Raw genomic sequence first — 23,903 nt, 5'->3', positions numbered from 1 at the left:
AGTCCACATTCTTAAAGGCAGAAAGCAGTTCCTAAGAAAAATTGACAATATCCTTTTTTACCTTTTCTTTCCTATAACAACAGCTGGGATAGAAATACATCCACTCTCATGATACAGGTGAGCATTGCACGAAGAAGACAGCACAGAGCACTACCTACAGTGCTGACCTCTGAAATCTAAACTGCTATATGCCCAAGCTTTGATGAAAGGAAGAAAAAGAAGCCCATAAAAAGCTATCTCTCTGACACACAAATAACAGGGGCAATTAAGTAGGTGGACCTTCTGTATATCTCAGCAAAAGATAGATTTAAAGTGTCTATACTCAATGTGAAGGTATTGCTGGATAAAACATTGCCACAGAAAACGGAAAGTAAGAACAGAAGCTTTATCATCTCAAGGTCAACATAACTGTATGTTTAGGGAATTTAACAAAAAAAAAAAAAAAAAAAAAGTGCCTCTCTTTCCCTACAGCAAACTCAAAGAAACAAACAAAAATACTCTGCAACTAAGAACTACTGGTGAGAGCTATAAAACCCTTGCCCACTCTTCTTACAAAGACCAGAAAAAAATAATCTTATTCTGAGAACTCCCAGCCCTGCCAACAAACCTATTACCATCCTCAAGCGCTACACAAGCATTGCTACAGCACTCCTCAATTAAGTATTTACAGACCAGATTCTCTACTTTTGCACAAGACTTACACTATTCAGTTGAAACAGTTATCTTTGTTGGTCTTTGCTTTGGCAGAACTCTCTGGGTGATCACCGTATTTTTCTGATTCACCAGAGTTGTTGCTGTTTTCATTTTGTCAACTACACAAAGCTCGCTCTTTCTAGAAAATCTTATGGGCATTTTTAATGAAGAACAGAGGAAAACCTTTCCACAAATTTGGGTTCAAATTTCTTCATATACTTCTTTTCCCACAGATAGCTATAAAAAATACAGAAGCAAATCATGACATTTCCTTTTCTCCTCCCAAAAATTTGGCTGTTTTCTCTACAAGTTATCTCCCATGGAAACCTAGATATTTCAGGTACCTGCTCTCAGTCTTCACAACATCCCTTAAAGCAGGCTGGTCTTAAAACGTTACTTCTGCCTTACAGTTCCCACATTACTGCTCCAAGGTTACTTAGCAGTATGGTGTAGTGCCCTCTGGGGTGGGATAGGAAAAAAAAAAAAATCTGTAAGACACTTGTCTTTACCCTGCCACATCCTCTCCTTTTTTTTTTCAAAATTGCCACAGAAGATGCTTAGGGAGGGTTAGAAGAACACAACTGTACACAAGTGACACTTTTTTCCCTCTGCAGATCTTGGATATATTGTTGGAATTCTCTCTCTCAATGGCATCAAAGTGACTCATCCTTTATGCAAGTCTTGAATTCATTCATCAAATTGTCATCCCCAAAAACTGTTTCTTGCCTGCTTGTGTAGGATGCAGCTACACAGGCACAGAAAGACTCAGAAAGGCTGAGAAAACTTCAAGTTCCAAAGCTTAAAGTTTCTGAAAAAAGCTTACGCTTTTACCTCTAACACAAATATACACACATTAAAATGTCTTCTAGTTCCAGTAAAAACATGCAATTCAGCAGAGAATAGCATTATTGCTATTATGCAGTATGTATGCTGAAAGAACTAGCGTCCTTACCAGTGTGCCACAAAACTAGGCTACATCAGCACATGAATGCATGGTACACTGGATGGCGAGCACATTTGCATTTAAAGGAAAGCATGGCCAAATAGGCTTCAAATAAAGACAATCAGGAGACCCATACACCATTTCTGGCTCTGACTCAGATTTATTGTATGGCCTCAGTTGTGAAACAAAATAGCCTGTCCTTCAAACTCCGTCTGTAAAAACGAGTTCATGTGAAGCAGCTGCCATGAAAAACATTGCACAGTACTGATACTTGATCTGATTTCCAATTTGAGAATATTTAGAAGGAGCTGCAATCCGCCTGACCCATTTTATGTTGTTTTGTCTTGTTACAGGGGCACGGAGACACTTACAAGTGAGGACTAGCTATAGATCAGCAAAGTCATAGATCATTGCTAACATAAGGCAGGAGAATGGTTCACGGGTTTCATCACTCAGAACGCTTCTTCAGATGGAGCAGCAGACAAACATCTGACTCATTTCAGGACCATTTGCCATTTCACTGTCCTGCAACAGCAGCACCAGAGCTCGGTTTGTGCACCAAAACCTGCACCTGGACTCGGTAGGACCTTCCCAAATTTTGAAGAATCAGGTCCCTGGGTAAGCTGCTAGCAGACAAGTAAAGCTCGCTCTTGATCCCACTGCCCAAATTAGAGCAATTTGTATTAAAAGAAATAACTTGTTAAAAGATCACTAAAGAGGGAACTAAAGTAATAGCTACTTAGTTTTAATAAGTTGGTTTTAAGTTATATAGTGCTTTCTATTCTCATCAGATCTTATTAATGTATAGAGCACTTTACAGGATAAACTGAATGTAGCTATGCCTTGAACTAACATCTTATGCTAGGGTTTTAGCACTTTTTTCTCCTCTAAAATTTAAGAAGGGTAATCAGGTTCTGGGTGAAAAATTGCAAACACCCATCTTTGTGAAAGAAAACCCATCTTTTACACCGATAGCCTTCCAAAATGTATACTAATGATTGCATTGAAAAATGGATACTAAAAACAAAATATAAGGACTGCTTGGGTCATTTTGCATAATTTTAAGTACCTCTTGTATTAAAATATCAATATTTTGCAGTGTTAAAACTTCAAGCTTTTGTTCAGTGGGTAACAGATGGTGAAGTGCTGTGGTGGGTTGACCCTGGCTGGATGCCAGGTGCCCACCAAAGCCACTCTATCACTCCCCCTCCTCAGCTGGACAGGGGAGAGAAAATATAACAAAGAGCTTGTGGGTCAAGACAAAGACAGGGAGAGATCACTCACCAATTACTGCCGCGGGCACAACAGACTCGACTTGGGTAAAATTAACTTATTACCAATCAAACCAGAGTAGGGTAATGAGAAATAAAACCAAATCTCAAAACACCTTCCCTCCACCCCTCCCTTCTTTCCCAGGCACAACTTCACTCCCGGATTCTTTACCAGCCCCCCCCAGCGGCGCAGGGGGACAGGGAATGGGGTTTACGGTCAGTTCATCACATGTTGTCTCTGCCACTTCATCCTCTTCAGGGGCAGGACTCATCACGCTCTTCCCCCGCTCCAGTGTGGGGTCCCTCCCATGGGAGACAGTCCTCCATGAACTGCTCCAGCATGGGTCCCTTCCACAGGATGCAGTCCTTCAGGCACAGACTGCTCCAATGTGGGTCCCCCGTGGGGTCACAGCCTCCTTTGGGCATCCGCCCGCTCCGACGTGGGGTCCTCCACAGGCTGCAGGTGGATATCTGCTCCACCGTGGACCTCCATGGGCTGCAGGGGGATAACCTGCCTCACCATGGTCTTCCCCACGGGCTGCTGCAGGGGAATCTCTGCTCCGGCGCCTGGAGCGCCTCCTCCCCCTCCTTCTTCACTGACCTTGGTGTCTGCGGGGTTGTTGCTCTTACATGTTCTCACTCCTCTCTCCGGCTGCTCTTTCTGTGACCCAGCAACTTTTTTCCCCTTCTTACATCTGTTACCCCAGAGGTGCTACCACTGTTGCTGATGGGCTCGGCCTTGGCCAGCAGTGGGTTCATCTGGGAGCCGGCTGGCATTGGCTGTCGGACATAGGGGAAGCTTCTAGCAGCTTCTCACAGAAGCTACCCCTGTAGCCCCCCTACTACCAAAACCTTGCCACACAAACCCAATACAAGCGTAAGAACAAAATCACTGAAAACCTAAATTTGGATACTTGGCTTCCCACCAGAAATTCCAAGCCTTCCCTGAGACACTGCATATACACAGCTGCACCTAACACAAGCACATGGTGGGTCTATTCACCATATGCATGCCCATTTAAGCAATGAAAGTCCCCAGTACTTCTCACTACTGAACGCAGATCTAGTGTTTTCCAAAAGGCAATAAAGAGTTCTGATACGATTATAGGTAGCAGTTTCATACCCTTACAAGCAAATACATTAGCACAGCTTTGACTTGCTTTCTTCTTTTAACAGATGTTGTGGAACAAATCTCGTGTGCCTACAAAGAGTGCACGTCACTTTGATGCTGCGAAGACTCACTTCTGCCTGGGGCAGTATCACTAACAATAAATCATTCTGTTTGAAATTTCTACTGACCCTCAAGACACCAGCTGGCGTCCTGTATGCAGCACATCTGCAATCTGTGTCCAGATTTCTGCTTAGTGCCAGGGAAAGCATTGCCTCTCCCACTTCCACTCTGGAGGAATTCTCCAGCCGTTGACACATTACAGAAGAGCTTAACTCTATCCGCCAGCAGCAAATAAATGGCCAATGGGATGTAAAATTTAGGAAAGACTATGTCATGTTACTTTTAATGTCCATTCACATTTAAATTAGTTGATCCTTCCTCTTGTACAGCTCCTCAACTATTTCTGGTATTTCATAATGGCCCTCTGAATCGGGTTTATGATGGAAATGTCTTCCATTTTCTCATTCTTAATCCTAAACGTAATAGGAGAACCTAGGGCGACAATCGTATTTTTCTAAGAACTAGTCTTTCTAGTCCCTGCTCTTTGGGGAGACAGAGTTGGCAGCTTGGTTTTCCAGGCTCAGCCCAACTGGAATGTGAAAATGAAACTCTAATTACTATTGATTTTGATAGTTTTGCCTTTCACTCTTGAAGATCCTGAATGTAGTGAAACTGTTAATCACACCATCTTAACAGAAGCTATTATACTTCAGAGTCAACGACCTGAAGAGAAACAGTTTATTGGCCTCTCCCAGTTACGGTGTGTTCCCCACATTATTGTAACTTCACCATCTTCCAGGTCAGAGGGGGAAAAACTTAAGATTCTAGAGCACATCAGAGTAGTCACCAGAAAAAAAAAAACCACACTAAAACACATCAAACTCTCCCAAATAATATTCTGCTACTGCACTTTGAGCAAGTGGAAGCAAAAGCATTGCCTTTAACTTGCGCTCTCTTCAATGTGATCTCATTAGTGCCAGGGTAATTGCACCATTCATCTGCTGACATGTAACCCAAATGCAGAAACCAGTGATTTTTAGTGACTCAAGTACTCAAATACAGAGAGTATTTTTCCTTACCCAAAACCTATCTTTTCTGATAGCAATGAATTCTACAGCGTAACAATTGCTTTTTATTCTTTTCCAGGTGCTGGGCTTGAGGAGTATACCTGTACCACATTGTTCATCAAGGAAACACAACTGCTCTTGACTTAGACAGTGGTGGCTCTCTGATGGTGCATAACAATTACACTGAACAGCAAGGATGGGAAGAGAAGAAGCCACTATCATCAGCTGAAGCTGCAGGGGGGGATTAAAGTAACAGAATCTAATTACCTGCCTGGATTTTGGCCAGTGCACGACTGGAGTTACCACCCTCGCTCCTAAGAAAGCAGTCTGGGAACTTCAATTATCATGGTGGTCAAGGTCTCGGTTTTATATCTCGAAGGCAGCAACTCTGGCAACACAATTATATTGCTCCGATACCGACTCAAAGGAAAAAGTGCCACCCGTTGAAGTACCATCATGTCCTGTAGCACATAAATGTTAATTAGCGGTCTTTTTTTAGAAATTATGAGATGGTCTAGTCCTGCACAGTGTGAGATTTGATGAGATTAGAGCACTGGGTGGTATAGCTAATAAATCAGTTTACTGTACAACCTCATTTCTTTAATGAAGAGCAAATACCTGAGCCTTAGTAAAGCAAGAGCCCCAGGCGTACACTTGCAAAACAAATGCTGGATTTAATTTTTTTGCGTTCTCTCCAAAACAGGGACCACGGACGTACCGCTAGTCATTAGAGAGCACTCTCCTGTCAGGGGGCAACACGAAGCGTAGACTTCGATGTCAGAATTAAAAAACACAGAAGAGATGAGTGGCAAGGCCATTATGGGAGAATAACCAGTAGAGGTATAGTTTTCATAAGGGAATAACTTTTAAAAGCTGACAAGAGCTGTCAAGGTGTCAGGCCAGGAGAAGAGCCAGCACAATTAACATATACTAGGCTTCAATCTACTGGGAGGAAAAAAAGAAAGATTTATTTTGGACAATTACAAGTTAATAAATGGAAGTATCACCTCCTCTGTAGAGCACCCATTAAAGCATACTAAAGGTCAAAACCTCGTACAGTTTCTGTCATGGTAGGCAACACACTACCATTATTTTATATTTCAAGCAATTTTATTGTCAATGACAGCAGTTACAAATGGACAAGAAAACATTTTCCTTAGCAGTATACCAGGCAGCTTGCTTTGCAGAAATCATCTGTGCTCCCAGAAGTGACTAATATTTTAGATTTTTATGAGCACTGTGTATGTTGTTTATTTATTCTTTATTTTCCAAAGCGCACACATATGAATGAGTGCTCGAAGCGAAGCGCTCAGGAGGGCATGCCATACCAATTCTTTACATCCTCCAGCTACGCACAATCCCTGCCTGGGGAGTAACAGGCACCTATTCGGGGCGCCTGTCGCTGCAGAGAGCCGAGCAGCCTCCCGCACACCTGTGGCTGCTTCCCACGGGAAGATGAGCTCTCCCCTCAATAAGTGCAGAGGCAGGCAAGGTATCGCTCCCTCCCTGACCTCACTGGCTGCCCTCATTTCCCTCGCTCTGACTCCCCATTAAATTCAGACCTTGCACAGCGCGCAGAGCCATTACCTTGCTTGTGTGAGGCTCACCCCAAGAGTTAACCGGGCTTGGAAATGTGCTTCTGCTTTTCTTTCCTTCCACTTAAAAAACCAAAAAATAATCAGAACACGAACTGGGTTTGCTTCACCTGCAGAATTGCTCACCCTCCGCAGTGGACCAAGAAAAGTTATGTACACTACTTGACCCCTGTTATTCTCAGTTGCCTATTTAACAATAAATTACAGATCAAATATCACCAATTCAGATGGTGACTTGAGGGATCTGCAAAGGAGTCAATCCTCTCTGTGCGTACCCATATCGGATGGCACAGAACCCCTTTGTACGGGTGAATCTCCATCACACGATGAGCAGCTAGTGAAGCTGTACTCAAATGGGGACATAAACCTGGAATTTTACGCTTTTCTTAAGCTGAGGGAATAAAAAGCTTCCAAACCCAGCACTTTTTAATACATGATCTTTTCTCCTCACTATTGCTTAATGAAAATGATACGACATTATTTTTGCCTTGTTGATCTTCCTGCTAAGCAAAGCAGAGAGATGGGTCATTAGCTATTCTAGCTTCCCTTTGTTCATAGCTGGGCACGTATGCAGAGCCAAAGCAAGATACCCAAACGGTGCTTGAAAAGAAAATCTGCTACCCATAGAGTCATTTGGAAAAGACTAGCTATCATTTAAGACGTTATCTAGCATTAATTAAGTAACCCCCACCTCATCATCATAAGTGACATTATTCAACACCGACCATTTTAAGGCTGCCTAGCTCTCACTATTGCAAATCCTATTGCTTAGCTGTTACAAGAGCTTTGCTCAGACAGCCACTCCTCCTCACTCAGATTTTGAGTTAAGAAAAAAAGAAAAAGGATCCTAAAACAGGCTTGGGTATAGCATATGCCTTGCAGGAATTTTGGCATGGTGTGGATGGACATCTGCTTCAGGCCTGACGTACTTCTAAGCATCTGAACACAAAAATCTCCTTGTAAATATTCCCTGTATTTTTTTTTAAACTGTTAATCCCCCAGTGATTTTGCCTGCCCCTCAGAAACCTTCTTTGCTCTTTGAAATCCAAGTTGAACTCAGTTATGTTGGGTCTGGCCTATTGAGGATGTTGGCAGTGTTGGTCACTAAGGAGTAACTCAGACTAGAGCTTCCACTGTGCAAAGCAAACACCAAGTGCTCCATGAAGAGGTAGAGCTTCTGTAGGCAAAGCAGATGTGAGACAGGTTAGGATTCAACCATGTTCTTATTCAGTGAGCACATAATGTTCACGGGTAGACTACAATAATTTATCTTAGTATTTTTAATATATTTCTCATTATACAATACATAACTTTTGACCAACCTTATATAGTAGGCTGATGCCAGGAAAACATATTAATTGGGGTATTAATCATGTAACTATGGGCAGAAATGAGGGAAGAAAATGAAGTAACCCACATCAGTAGCATGTGTTGTACTCACATCCAAACAAAGGAAAAAAGAGAGATTCATTAAGCAAGAAAGGAGTCTTGAGATGGCATAGAAGAAAAGTCTCCTGCTGGGGTAGGGAAGTGGGATTGCAAAGAGAGACGAGACAGAAGAAGAGGTGGCAGCATCCTCCATCTCACAAAACAGAAGAAAAAGAGAACCATTCATGTAAGCTTAATGCTTGCTTAGCAAAAGAGAGTGAAAACAACTAAGGATGAGTTTGGTAAATATAATTTTAACGCTTCATTCACTTATTTTACTTTTTTCTAATTTGTCCCATTTGTGAGTTTATTTTCAAATCAATATAGCCTTCCATTTTTTGTCATACCTAGTGACAGCAGTGTCTCATTCCATGCCTTTTCTCCATGAGACAAAGACTACTGATAACCTTAAGTATCCTTAAACAAGTGCGCTGCTCTTGCAATGCTCACTGTAACCAGTGTGCCTCCACAAAAGCCCCCTTTGTCCAGGGGGACAGTTGCTTTTCTTGCAGCCAGGAGAGGGACAACAATAATAGCAGGGGAGGAAGATGCACAGAGGTGATGAGGAGAAGACCTGATCCTTAAGGGAGTCTGCGATAATGATCCCTAACCTCTGGTACTGTTGTGACCCTTCTCTTCAATGCTATCGCTGTGAGTCTCTTGCTTTGTTTTTAGCTCTCATTACAAGCAATTTGTAGGCAGATATATCTCTCTGTAGTTATAAATCATGTAACGCAAGGAGATGCTGTACCAGATGCAAACATACAGATGCCAGTGCAAGCAAGCACTTAATAGCTGGACAAAAATATACAAAAAAGGTGGTTAAAAATAAATAAATAAAAATCAGCATTAAAGAAGGTGGAGGTTTTCATTTAATAGATTCTTTCTTTGATTTTCTTGAATTTCAGTGCTAGAAATGGGAAGGTGGGTTACATGTGCAGAGCTAACTTTTTGTGTTCTGTCTTGGTATCAGTAGGTATATCAAGACTGCATATCAAGACAACAGCAGTAAGTCATATCAGAGAAGATGGGCATTAAAAAGTAGTAGCATTAATCATGAATGAACTTGAATTAATATTATTTATTATTTATATTACAGTATACCATGGGTATAGTCAGTTCTAATTTAAGACAAAATGCAACATGCTGTTGGAACAGACAATTCAAGGAAAGAGAAGGATGCCTGCAAAAGGGAGGTACGGTCACGTAGACCACTTGTATTTATATTGCCTTCTGCAGATTCAATGTCTTAAAAAAAATGAAACAAATTATTCAACCAGAAGACCTCAACACTTTCAATCGTTTGATGTTGAAGCACTACTCTTCTGCCACACATATAGACTTCAGAAGAAATCGAAAGGTCCTTTACCGAGTAATTCAGGTTTGTCACAAGGATGTTTGTCATGAACAAGCACAGGTGAAAGCACAGTGAGAAACTAGGAGGTATTACTGGAATAACAGTGTATGGTATCCTTGAGATGAAGGAAAAGGCTCAGCTGAATCCAAAATATGAATGGGGCTGAAGACAGGGGCACACTTCTAGCTTTCCTTTCCGCTGACTCTTGAAACCTTCTTAAACGAGGGCTATTGCCTGCCTGCCAACAGAGGTCAAAAGAGACTGCATTCCTGCTCGCCTTATCTGTCCCTTCAAATGCTCACAGAGCTCATACTTAAGTCTGCCTTATTTCATTCATTTGCAGTGTGAGGGTGGGCAAATTTAAGTTTAAATTAGGGAGTCACTCAGACCTTTACTGGACAGCTGCAGCTGTAGCAGTAGTTAAAAAACAAGCCGAAACAAAAGCCAACCAGCTAACCACTGCAGCTCAAACCCAGAAAGACAACCACAAACATAGAAGAGGCTCTGCAGCTAAATTGTTCCAAGACCGCATCGACTGCATGTGGAAAAAAGAAGAAGAACCTGAGTTCATATTTTAGACTTTGCTGAACGCTCCTAGAGCGGTTTAGGAACTTGAAGACATTTCTGTATAAGCTGCTACTGAGCTGCAATTCAAATATGCAGAACAACAGTAATCATTGTTTCTAGAGTAGCATTAGTCTGCATAAAGAAACCACAGCACTAGTCATCTGCTCAAGGCATACAACCTTTCCTTAGAGGTACTGTAAGTTAACCCCTGGCTCTGTAGAGGTCCCGATGTCCTACTGCACCTAGCGTGCAGACTGAGCAGGAATCATCGCCTGGGGGAAACCCACTATCACTTCCATATAGTTTGTTTGTCTGGTCACATCCCTTCACAAAAGGCAATGCTGATTGCAACGCTATGTTTCATCAACAGGTCAGAACTGCCACTAAAAAAAGAACAAGCTTTTTCTGAAATGAATGAAGGATTGATTTTGCATGGATCAGCAAAGACTGCGATATTACCCTAAGATTTACTGTGACTTGTACTGAAAGGTTGTGCGGCTCTTCCCAATGAAGAATGAACTCTCATGTGTAAACCAGCATGCACAAGCTGTAGGGCACCAAATAGAATACTAGCAGAGCTCCTAAGGAAAAAAAAAAAAAAAATATCCTGAAACTTTTTTTTGGTAGCAAATCGGAAATTATAAGGTGGTTTTTGCAGCATCAGGAACGGAGTACTAACCATCCACATGCACCACTTAATTGTTTTAGCAAATTAAATAACGTTAATGTCATAAAAAAGGATTCACCTTGAGAGGTCAGAATTTAATATATTACTAGCAACATATTAGTTTCTCCTTCACTTGACAAAATTTAAAACTTCACTGTAAATACCCCCTTCTCTACGATCATGGACAGCTCAAAACCATGGAGTAACAAAATGCTTTTCGTATTATCCATTACTTACACTTAATCTATATTCTACTTGATTACTTTCAGGACAGCAATGGAACTGCATTTGGAATTTCTCAAAATTACAGAAAAGGTATTCTGTTGATTGGTTTGAACTTTGCAGCCATAATAATGCTTAAATTAACTTTGGGAGATTGATTCTGTTAAAGAATGAATGAAAATAAAACCCAAGATTTTTCTTCCAGATAATTGCTTAGCTGATCTATAGCCTAACACAACAAAGCAAGGGATAGGTAAACTATCATCTGATCTCCAAGTTTGTATAACACAAGTTTTTAATCTTTTCTCCCCATCAAAACACGGTGGTTGAATTAAATTTGTAATTTTTTTGCACGGAAATATAACAGCGATTTCTCAGGTTATCAGACTGATCTGGATATTGAAAAGGAGAGAAAGGAGAAGACTGCAATAATTCAAAACAGACAAAAATTTAAAGAACTGAGGATAAATACCGAGTTTCTACACTCAGGAAGGGTTGCAGCTGGGTAAGGCTACTCCTGTGTTAAAGAACAGGCTCCTTGTGGAATCAGAAGTGTCAAGTGCATGGGGTTAATATTCTGTTTGCAGGCTATGAGTGGGACAGATAGGGTATATACTTCTCTACTGTAATTATGTTTGTTCTAAAACCACTTTTTTAGAAAAAATAAGTCAATTAGTTAATCAAACATTATTACAGAACAGAATTTCCCAAACATGAAAACCAGAAAATGTTATGCAGTATCTTTTCTATTATAATTACTAAGGCAGGAACGTAGTGATACATCTTTTTGGGTAATGAGGAAACAGAATGTTCGTTGGCAACAAAATTGGATTTTGCAGTATTAATATTTTACTCAAGAATATCCTCATCTAACCTATCAGTACAAGTTTTGAGCTAACGAGTGCTTAACTACTCTCTTACGCTGATACCAATCAAGAAGCCAATTTCTGGGATTAAATTTTATAGGTAAAATAAAAACTGGAAGGAAAATAGATTATTTTTTTCTTTCATCCAGGAAACGTGTGAAGTTTCTCCCTAAATATACTGAAATATTCATAAAGAACCAAGCTTAACTATTTAATTTTAAAATACATTCTGTAAAGCAGAATAAAGACTACCATTGGCAGCCTTCCAATACAGATGCATTACTAACAGACCAGCAAAACACCTTCTAAGTGGCTTTGTGCCCTAGTGCAACAGGACTATATTTCCCCTCTTCCTAAAGCCTTCCAGCTCCCGCTAATCTCCCCGCGCTTCACACTGTCTACACCAAAATCTACCCCAAATCACCCAGCCGCGGTGGCAGGGATGACCCCAGAAGCCACCCTCTTGGCAGCCTACCATCCAAAAACGGGCTCCCCCTTGGACTCTTCTCTCCGGCGTTGGCTCTGGACACATCCTCATACTGCAAAGGAGCAGAGATCCTCATTCTGTTGCCCTCCTCCTTCGTGGCCCAGGGTGGTCCTGTCACGCTGGCAACTCTGCCTTTCTCTTCAGAGTAACAGCAAAAGGGGGTTGGTGGGTTTGGTTGGGGTTTTTTTTTTTTTTTTTAAAGGACTTGAGAAAGGAAGCACAAAGTCTATTGCAATACTCTGCTCCAATGCTACCAGCAGTGCTGAGCTATAATGAATAGGCCTGGTGATGACCCTTATTAGCATTACTGTCAGTCTAAGTCCTTAAAACTTAAAAGGAAGCTTTTAACTAAAAAAACCAACCAAACAAGCCCCAATCCAACCATAAAAGACCATTAAATAATGCAATATTCCTGGAAAAAAATTGAAATACAGTGAGAGAGCAGTGTGTGTTTGGAAGAGGAGGGGGTCATTTCACGGTTGTATGTGTATTACAAAAATACATATGTATATGAACGCACAGCTGAACATTCATTCGTGTGCCCTTAATATTTAAAAAGGCTACAAAGATGACTATTTTTTCCTGAGGAAAAAAAAGAAATATAGGAAGAGATGCCAAGTTACATTCTGGGAAAGCAGTAATAACAGTAAGAAAGAGTTACACAAGATCGATTCAAACGAAAATGGTGAAATCCTCATCTATGCTTGCTTAACATTCGGAAGGTTAAGACTGCCTGCCCATAAGGACACACTGAGATGTTACTCTCTTCTAACATGAGAAACAGGCTGAAGTAATGGAAGGAGTATAAAATTTCTCCATTCCAGAAAACTCAGCTGCAAGAATCCTGACTATCTGATATTAAATGGGATAAATCACTTAGCTACAAAGAAGAGAAAAATATAAAGAGCAATACTGAAATGTATGGCAAAGAATTATTTTCACTCGTAAGGAATGGGAAAAATGACAGTGCCAGCGCATCCCTGTGTCCCACAAGCTCTCTCCAATGGCATGCCCCACAAGGGCACGAAGCAGCTGGCATTGCACCTGCGTTCCTGCTGTCCGTCCCCACTCGCCCTGCAGAAATACAGCCGCCCCCTCACTCACACAAGACACCGTGAGCTTGGCACCGAGACATCCGTATGGGCATTTTTCTGATCCAAGACCAGCCTAGGTGGTGCTTGAAGAAGTGATTTATTTTATCCCTCTCAGGGATTTTCATGGCCATAAATTGTCACTGTCTCCTTCCTGTCCATTTTGTCATCTAAACGTCCCTCTTGGCTGGGCTCGGTGCGCAGCAAGGTCCCCCAAAATGCAACACCATTTTAGGCTGCATTGAGCTATACCGGGGCTGCCACCGGTGCAAGGGGACAGGACCCAGCTGAGCGCAGCCGACCTCGGCCTCTGCCTCCACGTCTCATCAAGCATACCCCAGTAAAGCTGGACACGCATCACAAAAGGAGCGCTGTTTTGCTCTGCATCGTTCCTTGTGATCCCCTTCAGCGTTTACTCTATCTGGTAACCAACTCCAGCTTTTCCACAGGAAGGGCTATGTTTAAGACTTGGGAAACAGATGTTTTAATATTCTTCTTTTAAGAAATCTCTTATTGGTGAACATCCCCAAAACTCTGACCCACTATATACCACATTTGCTTTGCTTATGAAGCAAATCTTCAGAAAGTTTTTGAAGCTCTTAAGGTTTTATCCTGTGCTACAATGAAGCTCTTCATTGACATACTGCTCTAAAAGATGACACTTTTTTTGAGAATCATTATTTCTACATTTCAAAGATGGTATACAACATGTTGCCTCTGTCTTAGTCTGATTCCAAGAGCACAAGCGGAACCCAACCTGCAAAAAGCAGGCCTGAAAAATGCAGCATAAAATACTGTAGGCTCACGGTAAATAGTTAATTTCTTTCACTTTGTAATTTTCCCAGTACATGTCGCATTTCCCTTCAAACAGATATAAACTCTTTGGCTGTGCCAGAAGGTGCAGATGGCCTGTGAGCAGATCCACCGCAGTGCCCTGAGCTGACCTACTCGTGACCAGCAGATGCACTGCAGTGCACCCTCTGCAGGTGCCAACCAAGTAGAAGAGATGGGATCTGTTCTTTTTTAAGAGGGAATATCTCTACAATGAGATTTTTTTTAAGAAGCTGTAATGATGACTACAAAGATTTGCTGCTTTGTTTTTAAATTGTAGTCAAACAGCTGATAAGATCCAATTATCTTTGCTGAGAATACTGGCATCCCCAAGTGTGCTATACCGCTCTTACTTTATCCCTTATACGCTTCATACCTCATAGGAGGTATACCTTTAGTAAAATTATGATTTTATTATTATTATTGTTGTGCCTAACCACACCCTTCCACTTCAGAATTCCTTCTTCTTCACCCATATTCCATGAAACACATTTCATATTTGAACACATAAAGATGTTCAAAGTTTGGACTTCTAATTGGCTACATATTGGTATTCTCTAACCTATTTGGCATTGATTTCCTAATAAATCTGCAAAGAAGAAAAACATGTAGAGAGGAGAAAAAAGTAAACAGGAGAAATCCGTGTCTGTAATACGGAAAGAAGACACCTACTAATTTAGTCTTCCTGCATAATTTGTGCTTTAGTACTTCCATACAATTTTAAATACATTTTAGAGCAGGAGATCATTTTCATCCAGGGAGACACAGTTTGAGAAATGACCTCTGATTCTGTGGGGAAAAATTCCTACTTATAATTTACTTAATTGATTGTATTTGCATATCTAGATGCAAATACATTAGGGTTATTAATTTTATTTTTCATCACAGCTTTTTTTATCGTTGTCATTGTTGTTGTTGTTGTTGTTTGATCTTTGGAAGAGTACTCCTGGGAGAGGAAACAGCACCAAGCTCGAGTGCGCTGCCTTGATATTAGGTGATTAATCAGAAGTTCTGGAACGGAGAGGAAGACTTTCAAATACAGGAATAAAACCACTTTGTTCTTGTAGCGACAAAAGTCTCTTGAGGAATGACTGATGTAAGGGACCTAGCTGTGTGATCCAGTCTTCTTCACCGACAAGACAAAACAACTCACCGACTCTGAGAGGCTACGAGATGAAGGTCATTCAGAGCCTTATACTTAATGTTCAGCCACATTTATCAAAACCGCAGCATTTCGAGGAACACAGGCAGGATTTTTTTCAGCCTGCATGAATACAGCACTTCAGAGAGCTCCTTGTGCACTTCCAAATGCTTAAGAAATGCTGCATCATACAGATGTTTTTAAAGTCCTGGCATGGGTCTCAAAAGCTGCATTCCATGACTATAGACCATCATCACCAATAGCAATTCTCTCATTACTATATTATAGTGGCTCTGCCTTAGTTACATTTCTTTCTGACCTCAGAACATTTTTGCTTTTTAAAGACACCTGCATTATATCATTATATTTTTGTGGGGTTTGTTTTTTTTTTTTTTTTTTTTTTTTTGTCTAGGCTTTCAAAGCAAAAGAGTTCATTTTTCTCCATTATTGCTGACTGCTTTCAAGTTGCTTTTCCAGGAGTATTTCATAAAGGCTGCAGATATTGCTCTCCAAACCATATTGTCAAAGCTAAGAACAAGAAAACACTAACAGAGGCAGTGGAGATCTTGCGACACTGCTCTGAACTCCTTCAGGTCCTAGGAAATAAAATTAGTTTTGCCCTATTCCTATCCTTTCTCTCTGGACCAGTCAGAAGGATCTCATAATATCTCAAAGCAGACGTTCACAAGCTATAAGACACAATAAATCAAAATACAACCAACCCCTGACAGTACAGGGCCCCCCATACAATGGAGGAAAACCACATAATTATAAAATCTTCTATTTTAAATCCCGTAAATTTTCTGTGCTGGCAACCTTTGAATCGATGGAAGGAAAATCTTCTCCAGTAAAACTGAGGTGCAGGAGCCGTTATGAACATTTTCTCTGACAAACCATCCCATAGCTTAGATGGTGTGATAACAGAGTGCTCAATTAGGATTAAATATGGCTTTTCAGAACAGCTGGGATGAACTCAGGTTTAGGCAGAGCTTTCATCTGTTTGATCATATAGAAACCACTGTCAGCTGCTGGGATCACTGAAATTGAACTGGCTGCAGATGCTTACAACTATTCTTGGATCATGGGAAACTTTTTCTAGTAAGTGCTTCCCCTTACCTGTCCATTATTAGTAGAAAGGTGTGATCAAAGGGAGAAAGAGGAAAATATGAAGCAAAATCCAAAGACAGACTATCTGTTTCTCTCACCCCTACTGAACTGCTGGAAAACTTCTGCCATTGAGGTAGGAAGTTTCAAGACAAAATCAGAGCATTCAACAGTAGCACCTGCAAATGGCTCTAGCACACTTAGTAAAATCAGGTTACTCAAAAAAAAGCACATAGTATGAAGTTCCTTGGAAATTGAGCAAATCTGAGTGAGCCTCCGCTGCAGCACATGCTGTCTGCCCCCTTTTTCACTTGAAATATGGGAAGAGGAATGTTTTTTCTTTGTAATACCAGTAGAAACCACCACAAAAAACGTTCCAGAAGAGTTAAACTTGACTTAACGTTTTAATCTCAGGAATCAATAGTCCTATCTGCCAGTAGTATTACAGAAAATTATTCCTTTGCCAAACAAGCATCCATACAACTTTTTCTGCTGGAAAACTAGAAACTTTTGTCTGATTTCCTACCAGGGAGATTAGAGTTGTGGAGGTCTTACAGAGGAAGAGGATGGCTTCCTGTGTTTCACCAAACACATCCACAAAGCCACAGGCAAACACAGACACACAGGCCCCCTACACAAAAGATGGAGAGGCGGGATCTGCCATGTTCCGCCAGTCATTGGTGCAGTGCCCACTGTCTCCTGCCTAAAGCCATCAGAAAACAAGAATAACTATGTGAATCACTGGAAACAAGTCTCTGTTCAGTCTCATACCTGACCTCAGTTTCAAAATCAATTTTTCGTCAATACTGAATAGAGGAACGAACACTGCAGCCTTCAGGTTCTCATTATTTAGAAGTGCTTCAGAGCCCTTAAAAGTTAATAAATAAAAATCCTAAGAGAGTTCAAGTGGCAAAGACTGCCCATCACTTATTTTTTCCTGCCTTTCATCAATGAGGTGCTGCTGTGTGAACATAACACCTGAAGAATCAGTTCCAGCTGTATTTTAACTAAAAATATTTGCAGCTTATAATAAATATCTATAGGATGCAATGAAGCTACCTGTTAATTTCTTATCTAATATACCTTTCCCTCCAGCTTCTCATAGATTGCTATTGCTGCTGAGGTCCACATCTGCATATTTCTCAAAACTAAATCTAACACTCACGCTGACAGTGTAAATTATGGGCTAAATAAAAATACCAGTGAGAGAGAGAGAGAAGTGTTTCAGGGAGAGGTGCTGAAGGAAAGAAAAGCAAATCGTTGGCTTACATAATACAGATATAAAACATGTGTAGCAATTCATCTACGTTCACCCTGAGCAGAATTACAGGACAAGGGGAGATTCAGTTAGAATGAAAAGCAATCAATCCAGATCCACAACCATATGATTTCACCAGATAAAAAAAAAAAAAGATACAGAATAATTACCAGCTAAGTGTACCAAGTAGAAATTTCCTGTACAGTTATTACATGTCTTTACATTATCATGACATATCTCTTCGGTGGAGTCAAGATGCACTGTATTTTCCTCTGAATTACATACTCCTGACCCCTCTGGAGACCAGGACATTGCACTGGGATGCATTACCTCTCTTGTTATATAGAAGCACTGCTTTCATGTTAGCAAAGTAGGACACACAACTTGGAGGTGCGGTGATAAAATGTGGTGGTAAAAATGTAAATACCAATGTTTTAAAGCTAACACGTATCTTATTGTGAGCTGAGCCAGAAATTTTTCATTACCACAGCTTTTTTATATTCAATGCATTTAAGTAAAATCATAGCCCATTTCAGAACTGTATCTGCACTAAAAGAAAGCTGGTTACCAAAGAGTATGTCAAGTTACCTATCCACATCTGTTGCAACAAATGCTTCCCAGTAAGTCACCTCTTAGGTATACCACAGTATTTATTTACATGCAAAATTAAACTGATAACAAGGAAATTGTACCTTTATGCTTGTAATCGTATTTTTCATCATTTACCGTTCCTTTTCACAATTTAACTGTTCACATTTCCCTTTCTTTCCATCTCAGAATTTTTGACTGTAAAATCTTCATGTTAAGATTTGTTTCTAAGAAACCAGTGTATTTTGCTTCCCAGAACCTGAAACTCGGGCAGAACTCGACTGTGATTTCCAAGCCCGCCTGAAGGACATCTTATTTCATTATTCTACCTGAAACTAAGTTGAAGTAGTGAGCAGATTCCTCTTACCTGTTTGTGAGCATGATCATAAGAGTTAATGTGATTGTCAAACTCCTGGTGTTTATAGTACTGCTTGTCACAGAGTTCACAGTAGAAGTTGGCTTTAAGATCTTCCAGAGCTTTTGCTATCGTGTTTTTCTTTTCAGCATAATCCTGGAGGGGGGTGGGAAAAAGTAATTTTAGTTTTGCCTTTGATGCTGCAAATGGATTTTGTGCTCTGCAGTTAATCATATTTGTAAACATTTACACACCTCTGTAACTAAAAGCCTTCACATATTTGCTGTGTTACACTGCACATATTTACTGTATCTGCTGCGAGGCTTAAGATTTGCATACTTCAATTTGCTATACAGTTGTCAGCTCCCCTTAGGGGCTCTGTCAGAGGCTAGAAGGATTTCCCCAGGTTCTGTCTAAATACAAATATTTATCATGCTGAAGGCTATTTTCGAGTTAATTTCAATCCAAGACTTGCTGCTCCAAAGATCTAGGTAATATACCCAAGCAGAATAAACATGAAGATACAAACTGCAATAATTTAGTTATCAGGCTTTTACACGAAAGTATGCCTACTAAAAAGAAAACAAAATAAAAGTAACCCTACTGGGTCCTTCTTGAACGCGTGTACACATGAGAACATGAGGAACACTTTCATAGCTGAGATGTAATGAGAATCTTCCATAGCTTTGTTATTTGGCATCCGATATTAGAAGGACAGAAGCACATCTAGATTTACCATACATTAGCAAAAGCATTACAAACAACCTTGCTTATCATCTATGAGCAAATTATATACAACTAATATTTATTAATTTCCTAAATGCATTGATGATAACAGGGCCTGTTCTAAAAGAGCATGGAAATGGTCTGTCATCTCGAATTAGTTTAATACCAGTTAAACACTGAACACGTGTAACTTCACTGCAATGACTCTTGCTTTTGACAAGCCTGTCTGGGATAGAATCACACCCTAAAATCCCAAATGCAGCAAATATTGTTTAAGAAAATACACCCCTTTTGATTTGTTTCACAAAATTTCATCACTGTGAGCTCTTTGGAACTGACCCTAAATTGCCCTTGTTTCTGTCTTCTTCCTTGTTCGGTTAGATTAAGATAAAAGATGATCTCGTACTCAGAACACCCAAAACTGAGTCCCTGTTTGCTAGCAGTTTTCACAGCTTAGGACTCATATACTTCCAAGATATATTTCAGGGAGTTTAAAATGGAAAACTTATGTTTATCAGATTAGAATATTTTCATAACAATGATGTTTACTAAAAAAGAGAGGAATAATAGTCATACAATTAGAATTCTATCCACAAAGTACTTATTTAAAATAGTACTTTAAATAGAATTCAGCATGACTGGACTGCTAGCAAGCACTGTTGATGCATACCCAAACTGAGGTACTCCCTCATCAAAATTTTCTCCATTAAAAGAATTGCAAAAGTCACTGTAGAGTGCTGTTTTGAATACTGGCTGACACGTGAAGAATTCACACATTTCTAAAATGGTGTTTCATAAAATCTGTTTTGTTTAAAACCAAAGTGAGTTAGCATTTTATTTCAAGAAACAGCAGTATTTTACACTTCGAAATACATTTATGCTGTATGGAAACCTAGTCTGGAAACTCTGCACTTCGTTCTTGGTATCAAGTAGTAAGGAACTACAGGTTTTGAGCCACTTCAATTATTACCAAGATGCCGATGTTTACGAAAGCAGTGGAAACAGCATATAGAGACCCTAAGGAGATGTACTCCCTTGAAACTCTTTAAAAGTAATTCTCATAGTCTACAAAGGGATGTCACCTAATTTTGTTTTTTTAAAACATGAAAAAGACAATTCTGGATTCGGGGGAATTATCAGAACTCTGAAATATTATATATGACATCTGTGAAGGATGACAATGGACACAATGGATTCTAAGACAAGAAGGGTGACTTGAATAATAATTTTTCTTTATATAAAGATCTCACACCATGTTGTTGATTAACCCGCGAGCAAAATTATGCAAGACTTACTAATGTAGCATAATACCTTGAATAAAGTTACATAACTTCATTGGTGTTCCTGTTGACATAAAGCACCATTTTTTAAACCATATACTTATTATATAGCGGAATCTAACCTGAATGCAATTACATTTGACATGCCGATGCATCCTAATGGAGCAGAGACACTGGAACCCCATGAACAACTTCACCACAAAGTAATAAAACCTCATCATGATCTTAGGGTTTCTACTACTGAAATCGTTCAGCTAGGGTTCCTTCGGGGGTACAGTTCATTTTACATTACAATATTACATCACAGTTTCAGAGGAAAGTAAAGAATGTTATCACATCACCTAAATTAGATGCAAGTAATTGGATGGAGTTTGATCATGCATGGGGCAGGGGAAAAACAGGACTTTTAAATGACAAGAGCCAAAAGTATTTGACCTTAGGAAGATATGAATGGCTGAATTGAATCACGTCAACCTTTTGAACCTGGGTGAGATTTCATTCTGTACAACTAAGGAAAGTGACTCTTAACTAAGGACAGTTCCCCTTGCTTTGCAGCAGCATTCTGCTAGTTTCAGTTGTTGCATATTGGAAAAGGTCATAAACACCCATTTTTTATTCCCTTTGACTGGGTCATTCATAATTATATACACCCCCTACCACACTGTCTCTCGGGTATGGCGCTCTGAATGATATAGTTCTAGTTTATTCAGGCATTCCTTATATCAAGGCCACTCATCACTTCTGCTTGTTTTTTCACAGCCTCCAAAAGAAGACATGATAAAACAATACATAACATGGTGACATGCAGTACTGTATTAATATTCTCTATTTTCTACCCTAATCCTTTTTGTAGTAAGTCTTAACATATGAATTTTTAAAAATCACAATAGAGCACTAAACCAACATTTTTACAGAACTCCTTTATCACCTAAATCTTTTGCTGCTGTATAATATTTTGCTGGCAGGAGATGTTTCTATCCAACTACCAAACTTCACCTGACTTCAGAAACTTCATGTTTCTTCAGTGGCAGCAATGGCCATTAACAAACCTCATGGCTGAGGTACCAGCTTTGGGATTTAAGCACGAGCAATAGCATTAATTAACTATTAATCGTGGGCAGTGAAGTATCCATCTGCAACAGGAATATATTTGCAGCAAAAATTTCTAAAGAAATAGTACAGAAATGTTTACTTTTACAAAATTTTGCACTGTGTTGCACTTCAAACAATCACGAAACACAAAAAAAGGCAGTTTCTTCATGTCAGCCCCTAAGACTACCAGATGAGATTTATCAATTTTATTTTAATCTGGTGGGAAAAGATATTGAATCACCTCTCCAAACATCTTTGTTAGTCCTTTCCAAGACTTCAGCTTATTGTCTTGCACATGTAAGCACAAAATAACCCTTAATAAAACCCTTAATGGAGGGTGTTCAGGAGATTCTCTGCGGCCATGGGATCTCCTGGACTGTGTCAGGATTGAGAATAAATTCCTGTTGCTGGTTGGCATCGGGAGCCGAGGAAAGTCCGATTTCAAGGATGAACGGGGAATGTTAACAGGAGAATCCAGGCTGCTGGTTCTCTGCCTGCTGGGCTATTTCTATTGATTTCACAAGGAGTACTACCTTAAAAGAGGAGGCTTTCGCAAGCCTTATTGATTTTGATGAGGGATAACTACCCAAAAACTGATAGTAAAAAATTACAGTCCCTGGACCTTGGCAGTAGTGGGCAATGGATTGCAGACAGAAATAACCCAGAAACTTATTGGAGAGAAATATTCCTGGAGTAAAAGTAGCAGCCAAAAAACTCACTTAAACTGGTTAAATATGATCAAGCTTAGTCTCAATTTCATCAAGATTTGCAAACCATCCTGGAAGTTTTAAAAGAACTTTGAATTATGATTCAGCTTGCTAATGAAACTCAGAACTGAGTGTCACTTAGTTTCATTATTTTTTTCCTGAAAGGCTTATTATCTGAAAGCCTATAGCTATAATTCACTGTAGCTATTTTTCATAATTTATATGAAAGATCTCTAGTAAATGATCACATCTATCAGCTGGCTTTATTTCTCTAAATCCATCTTCTCCATCCTCCAAAGCCTTAAGCCTGGGCAAACGTTACTGCAAATGTCTGATAAATTGGATTAAGAGTGGGCTGCATCCGCAGAGGGGCTACCTGTCACTAACTAGACTGGACTTTCTGCTCCCACTATAGGAGAGAAGAAGAAAGCAAGCAAGCTACAGAAACATTAAACACTTTACATAGGTAACTTTGGAGAGCTGACTGGATGCCTCAACCTAGTGGATATTTTTATGGAGTGCACTTCAGGATCATACTTCTACTGTCTGCAGAAAGGTCAACTAGAAAAAAAAAGTAAGAATGTAAAAGTGTAATACATTATCTACTCCATGGTGATTGCCAGTGTGAATATTCTTACTTTACAATAAATGTGAGCTCCTTTTACTGCAGTAAGCTATTCTGCATTTACTGTAGACTTAAAAGGGTCAGGCCTGCAGTCACTGCAAAGTAAAATGTATTACAGAAATAAACCCCTTCTACAGGATAATTTACCGGTATAGTCATCCCAGAGAGGATTAGACTGTTCTGGTCTGATCCTCTGGATCAGATCACATTAGGCTTGACAGATGTTCCAGTGTAACCTTGTTGCACAACAAAAAAAATTTAAACCGTTTTTTCTGTCCCAATAACAAAACAAACAAACAAACAAAAGGCAAAATTGTATTTTGAACATTGTCAAAAAACTCGAGCTAATACTCTTGATTTGGCAAAACCATTCTATGTATTAGCTGCAGTTATATGAAAGAATCTGCCCAAAAATATGCTGTTACCAAAAAAAGAAAAAAAACCCAAGGGAAAAATCAGCCATAGCCTAAGAGCACAATTCTCTACAGTCAATTAACTGCGATATCCGTGGACACAATTAACAATGGATTCCTTAGTTTCTGGAATATTTACTAGGTATTATAAAGACAGTACGAAGAAGCAGATTTCACTGACTAAAATGTACAATTTACCAACATCTCCTCTGCTATCAATCTTGGTATTACTTAGTACATATAATTTTTTTTTAGTATCTTTGCATATCACTTTTTTCTCATGCAAGCAGTCTATACATCATCCACTGATACACTTGAAGGAAGAAAGAAAAAATAGAATACATTAATAATATTAATG

At 39.7% G+C, this 23,903-nt stretch overlaps 1 protein-coding gene across 3 annotated transcripts in view; it reads right to left on the bottom strand.

The window, feature by feature from the left end:
• The window catches only part of ZNF804A (zinc finger protein 804A), a 156,480-nt gene that overhangs the window by 18,286 nt on the left and 114,291 nt on the right, over positions 1-23,903 (bottom strand). For 2 of the 3 annotated variants that reach the window (XM_030017723.1, XM_030017724.1), the window contains exon 2: positions 18,715-18,858. The exons of the other annotated variant lie outside the window; for it this stretch is intronic. In XM_030017723.1, coding sequence (XP_029873583.1) covers positions 18,715-18,858 — 144 coding nt within the window. The remainder of the gene's footprint in view (positions 1-18,714; positions 18,859-23,903) is intronic. 3 annotated transcript variants of the gene reach the window in all.

The sequence above is a fragment of the Aquila chrysaetos genome, chromosome 6, assembly GCF_900496995.4.
Source record: "Aquila chrysaetos chrysaetos chromosome 6, bAquChr1.4, whole genome shotgun sequence".
Taxonomy (NCBI): domain Eukaryota; kingdom Metazoa; phylum Chordata; class Aves; order Accipitriformes; family Accipitridae; genus Aquila; species Aquila chrysaetos.
Note: the sequence above shows the minus strand (reverse complement) of the source record. Positions and strands in the feature narration are given on the sequence as shown.